The sequence below is a fragment of the Eublepharis macularius genome, chromosome 8 (assembly GCF_028583425.1).
Source record: "Eublepharis macularius isolate TG4126 chromosome 8, MPM_Emac_v1.0, whole genome shotgun sequence".
NCBI lineage: Eukaryota > Metazoa > Chordata > Lepidosauria > Squamata > Eublepharidae > Eublepharis > Eublepharis macularius.
Genome location: NC_072797.1, coordinates 26,542,905 through 26,548,327, shown reverse-complemented (window position 1 = coordinate 26,548,327; position 5,423 = coordinate 26,542,905). Strand labels below are relative to the sequence as shown.

Below are 5,423 nucleotides of genomic sequence, written 5' to 3'. Positions count from 1 at the left end.
GCAAGGGGGCCGTCAGTCAGTCATTTTCCCTATGACTCATGTCTTGGTAACTTCCCAGTCTCCAAGATGGCTGGCATCCGTGCTGCCTTACTAGGCAGTGTCTGGGACTGCTGGCAAGGGGTTGATAATTCATATCCATAATCTGTCCTTTTAGGGTAAGGGAAGGGTCTGACTGCTAACAGGAATAGTTGGAACACTCATATCCATCCTATTAGATGGAAGATAGAACAAACTATAATAGAGCAGCTGAAGTTTTGAAGAAGCCATGGGAGCTAACACGTCTCACATTAATTAAGACCAATCTTTTCCCTAGTTGTTATATGGAGCTAGCATACAGGGAACCTCGTGATGCTGCTTATTTGGAAAGTTTACAGAACAAAATTCTTAAAGTAACCTTTGGGCCCCAGGAGCATTGCAGTGGTCTTACAGCATGCAGAAACAGAGAGGCTGCCAATTGAGATGGGAGCGTCTTCCCATATTTTTTTTATTACTGGCATGCTCACTCTGATGACTAAGGGCAGGCTCCCACTGCTTTGACAAGATCAGATCTCCATTGTTGAAGATGCCTTGGCTCCATAGCATAAATAGGCTTATTAATCTTTCTGTGGGTGAGGTAGTGGCCCTACAGGAGCTGCAAATCAGTCCCACAACCTGCCAGCCAGAAGTAAACATGGTGGGTCAGAAATGATGTGGCAGAGATGACCTCCTTATACCTGGGGATGATAAAGGATGCCCGGAGAGGCAGTGGAGAAACAGAGACACTGGCCTGGGCAGAGGGTGGTGTGGGCTCAGGGACATAGGCACTCTGTGGGGCGGGCCAGACTCTCCCCTCCCCAGGCCATGCCGTGATTCTCTGGGGCTGCATGGCTCTCTTCCTGGCAGCCATGACTGAAACCCCCCCCCCCGCCCTGGGCACAGGCCAGGCCCCCCTCCCCCAGCCAAACTGTGATTCTCGGGCCCACTGCCCCTGAGAGAATCCCCTGCAAGCGCTGCCCAGGCTGGCCTGGGCAGAGGGTGGTGTGGGCTCAGGGACATAGGCACTCTGTGGGGCGGGCCAGACTCTCCCCTCCCCAGGCCATGCCGTGATTCTCTGGGGCTGCATGGCTCTCTTCCTGGCAGCCATGACTGAAACCCCCCCCCCGCCCTGGGCACAGGCCAGGCCCCCCTCCCCCAGCCAAACTGTGATTCTCGGGCCCACTGCCCCTGAGAGAATCCCCTGCAAGCGCTGCCCAGGCTGGCCTGGGCAGAGGGTGGTGTGGGCTCAGGGACATAGGCACTCTGTGGGGCAGCCATTGTAGTATTTCCCCAGTCCGCTGATAATGTTGCCTTCTGCGCAGATGAGACTGAGGCGGGCACTGCCAGCGGTGCGGAGGACACTTCTGGAAAGGAGAACAGCCCACCCTCCCCGAGCAGCGGCTCACCAGGTACCCCATTGACCCCCATTGTGAGGCCGGGCCTTGGAGGCATCAGTCCCTACGGCTGGCCGACCAAGGTCTGTGCCCCCCCCCCAGACTGGGAAATGGGGAGGCCTCGACTTGATTGGTGCCTTGACCTTGCTGCTGTTCTCTCCCCTTCAGGAGGCCTTCCCGCTGCCGCTGCCCAGCTGTCTCCTGGCACACGTCTTTCAGCAATCAGGCACCGTAAGCGGAGGACCCAGGGAAGCACCGAGGTGGCCGAGAAAATGATGAGCCAGGCAGCCGATCTGCACCGCGAGGAGATTGCCGAGCGGAGAAGGGAGCAGTCCGAGGCTCAGATGTGGCGGGCTGAGTTCATGGAGGCCACTCGTCAGGAGCAGGCAATGTTCCAGAGCGCTTGGAACCAGAACCTGGAAGTGATGCGTGCAGCCGTCAGCACGCTGCAAACACTTGGAGAGGCCATGCTCTGGCGACAGGAACCGGTGGCGCCCGCTCCAGAAAGGCCACCCCTTGTACCGGTAGTGACCAACACCCAGCCTGCGACGCCAGCTCAGGGAGAATTGGACGAGGGAACAATCAGCCAGCCTCCTGCCCCTCCTCCTCAGCCGAGGCAAGGTGTGCCAAGACGCTCCTGTGTTGGCAGGTCCAGGGATCGCCTCACCTTGTAGGCGCCCTTCTCAAAAGCATGAATTCCCACTCCCGGCTCCCACCAATGCACCAAAACAGGGACAACGAGGCGTTCAACAAACCCAAAAACTTTATTTTCCAACAAATAAGTGCTGCAACAGGCATCGAATGGAAACACCCCCACCCCCCGTCATCTCACTGCTCCCTTGCAGTCGACTGCTGTGCGGACAACTGCTGCTCCAGTGCCCGAACACGCCTCTCAAGCGCCCTGTGCTTCCTTCCCTGGTAGAGGAGCAGGCGCTCCACGGTGTCAAGTCTGCTCTGCACATTGTTCACTGGAAAAAAACCAAGCACATGATGAACACCTCGGCCTCACCACACTCCCGCCCGAACCCGAAGCCCAACTCACTCACGGGTGTTCATGATTCGGCCCTCCAGTGCCTCAATGGCGTTCAGGACGTTGTCCGTCCCCTGAGGGTTGCTCGCTGGTGGCCCTGACATACTGCTGGTAGAGGGGCCTTCATGGGGCGCGCTTGTTGGTGGAGCCTCGCCAACGCTAGAAACTGTGAACAAATTGGGGCTGGTCATAAGTGTGCAGTCAAAGCATGGGATGACCTGTCGGTTGAGAATTCATGCAATTTTGATCTGGTTAGAGTTATGCTGTTTGGTTTGAGGTCACGTTTGGTTAACAGTTATGCGGTTCAAGTTATGAGGGTTGGTGGTGCCCGGGTGGCCCACGCCTGTGGCCTGTGACTCTTGAAGTTGTCCTTCAAATGTTGGGTGTTCAAACAATAAAGTTATATTGATCGGTGAGACACATACTGCCTGTTCATTGAGTGGCGGATGCACGTCAGGCCTGCACCTACCTTGGGGCTGCTCGGCCGGTGGCTCTGGTGGTGCCTCCACCACAGGTCGGCGCAGCCGGCTCTGTTGTGGCCCACGCCTGCCGCCAGGGTCTTCCCCCAGAGCTGCCTCCCGAATGGCCAGGTCTCTGCCCATCCCAGCATCTGCAACACAGTAGGACACAACACACCGCAGGAGTTAATCTTTCCAATGTTGGCAGTCCAGCCGACACCGCTCGCTGTGCAGGTGTGCCCACTCATGCCATCGCATGGAGTGGCGCGTGTCCTGCGCTCCCCGGGGGTTTCCAGAAGCGGCCTCCGGTGGCTGCTGTTGTGCCCACGCCAGCACCTACCTTGGGGCTGCTCGGCCGGTGGCTCTGGTGGTGCCTCCACCACAGGTCGGCGCAGCCGGCTCTGTTGTGGCCCACGCCTGCCGCCAGGGTCTTCCCCCAGAGCTGCCTCCCGAATGGCCAGGTCTCTGCCCATCCCAGCATCTGCAACACAGTAGGACACAACACACCGCAGGAGTTAATCTTTCCAATGTTGGCAGTCCAGCCGACACCGCTCGCTGTGCAGGTGTGCCCACTCATGCCATCGCATGGAGTGGCGCGTGTCCTGCGCTCCCCGGGGGTTTCCAGAAGCGGCCTCCGGTGGCTGCTGTTGTGCCCACGCCAGCACCTACCTTGGGGCTGCTCGGCCGGTGGCTCTGGTGGTGCCTCCAATCCCTCGGGCACACCCTCCTCTTGCTCCTCGACAGCAGGTGGGGGAAGTTCCTCTGGCGCAGGCCTCGCTTCCTCTACCTCCTCCTCCTCCTCCTCCTCGCGCACCTGTGGCCTTGCGCGCTCTATCCCCCTCTGGACTGCTGCAAGTGCAATGGGCGGGGAGGTGGTTACTCTTGGCAGCCATCTCTGTGGGCGTGGGAGATCAGAGGGGTGCGTGTGTGCCCACCAATATATTGCCCACAGACTGTGCACAATTGCCCTCGGAACGAGAGGTCCATCACGTCTCACACGGTGGGATCAGCTTTGGCTGTGGTGGAGTGTCGGGGCACAGGTTGGAGATGGAGTTGTCAACCCTATGCAGGCCAGCGTGTATGTTTTTCCTTGTAAGGCTAATGGATGGCTTCTGGGGCCTGTAACTTATGAGTGCTTTGGTGCAACATTCACACACTATGCACTGAATGGACAATGCAAGAATAGCAATCTCAAGCCACACTGACCTATAATGGACCCTTACAAACTTTGGTCCTTGTCGTGGCGGACTAGTAGTGGGGTGTGGACACGGTGAGATATAAATGCGGTGATACATTCCTGACCACATCTTTTGTTGCATGGGAGTGCTCTTCCACGTTATAGAGTGGATTCAAGCAGCTTCTCTGCTTGCAGAAAAAGGGAGACCGGGTCATGTTTGGACGCAAAAATGGGTTTCCAGGGGATTCTGCAGCCATGCGGCATGGCCAATGTTGGATGTAAGGGAAATGGGTGAGACTGAGGGAAGGGGGCTGGAAGTGGCTGGATTCAACCCAATATTCTTTTCATGGGGATGTGGCTTCCATGGTCGGGGCAGTTCTCTTGCCAGATGCCACCCCTGGCCAGAGAGCCCCGTCTCGCGTGACTTCCTGGGAACAGTGGTAACATGGTGGGCTGAAACCAGCATGTTCAGCAGTCCATGAAATGGCCCCTCGAACAGGGACCAGTTTCAGCCTAGGGGTGGGGTGGGATGACAGGTGTAGCAACACACCTTGAAGTCTGGGTGCAGTGTGCATCCAACATGCCACTCCCAGCCACACCAGCCTGTCTGTTTTCACCCATGGGAAACACTGCCAAAAGGGGGTGGGTGGTGGCACCATCTTATGGAGACCCGTTGTGAGATAGGCTCGTGCCTTCGTGGATGTCGGGAGGGGTTGGTGATATCTCGCGAGTGCGATGATACGCACAGCCACACAAGCCTCTCCTTTCCCCAGGCCTTGCACGCCTCCACTTCTTGCTTACCGGCGTGTCTCCGGTCCTCCCAACTCGGCCGGCCTGCCTGCTCCCAAAGGCGCCGCATCTGCGCAAAGTAGGGCGGCCGCGCAGTCATCCGCGGGATCCCCTGCCAGTGTTCCAGGGCCCCGAAAAAGTCCGCCTTGATCCGCTTGAATTTTGAGCGGCACTGGTCTGCGGATCGAGGGTAACCCCTCGCGCCAAGCTGTCTGGCGACCCTGGAGAAGAGGCTTTTTGTGGGAAGGTGGCTGCTGCACATGATGCGAGCCGCCTTGCCACTCTCCAGAAGTAGGTCAAGGAGCGCCTCAACCTCCCGGTCTTTCCAGAAGCGCCCCTTGATCGCCGCCATTTTTGCTTTGGCTTTTGCGGGGCTGCGTAAATGCGCGGGAACGCGACTGAGCATGCCCGAAATTCAAACTTGTTTTTGCTAGGAGGCCTGCGATTGGACAGTCGAGAGCGGCCATTTTAGGTTTTGCAGAAGTACTGGCTCTCATTTTGCACCTTTTCGCACCGGCGAACATATAGTAGCACAGGCAACCGTGCAGAATTCGACCACA

The 5,423-nt window shown here is 57.7% G+C and overlaps 1 protein-coding gene across 1 annotated transcript; it reads right to left on the bottom strand.

The window, feature by feature from the left end:
- Positions 1 to 2,237: 2,237 nt before the first annotated feature.
- On the bottom strand, positions 2,238 to 5,215 carry LOC129334510 (uncharacterized). The gene is made up of 6 exons (XM_054986662.1): positions 4,876 to 5,215; positions 3,567 to 3,746; positions 3,238 to 3,378; positions 2,909 to 3,049; positions 2,456 to 2,605; positions 2,238 to 2,377 (listed from the first exon to the last, which is right to left on the bottom strand). Exons 1-6 carry the CDS (start codon positions 5,213 to 5,215, stop codon positions 2,238 to 2,240), a joined length of 1,092 nt encoding a protein of 363 aa, XP_054842637.1.
- Between the last annotated feature and the right edge of the window lie 208 nt (positions 5,216 to 5,423).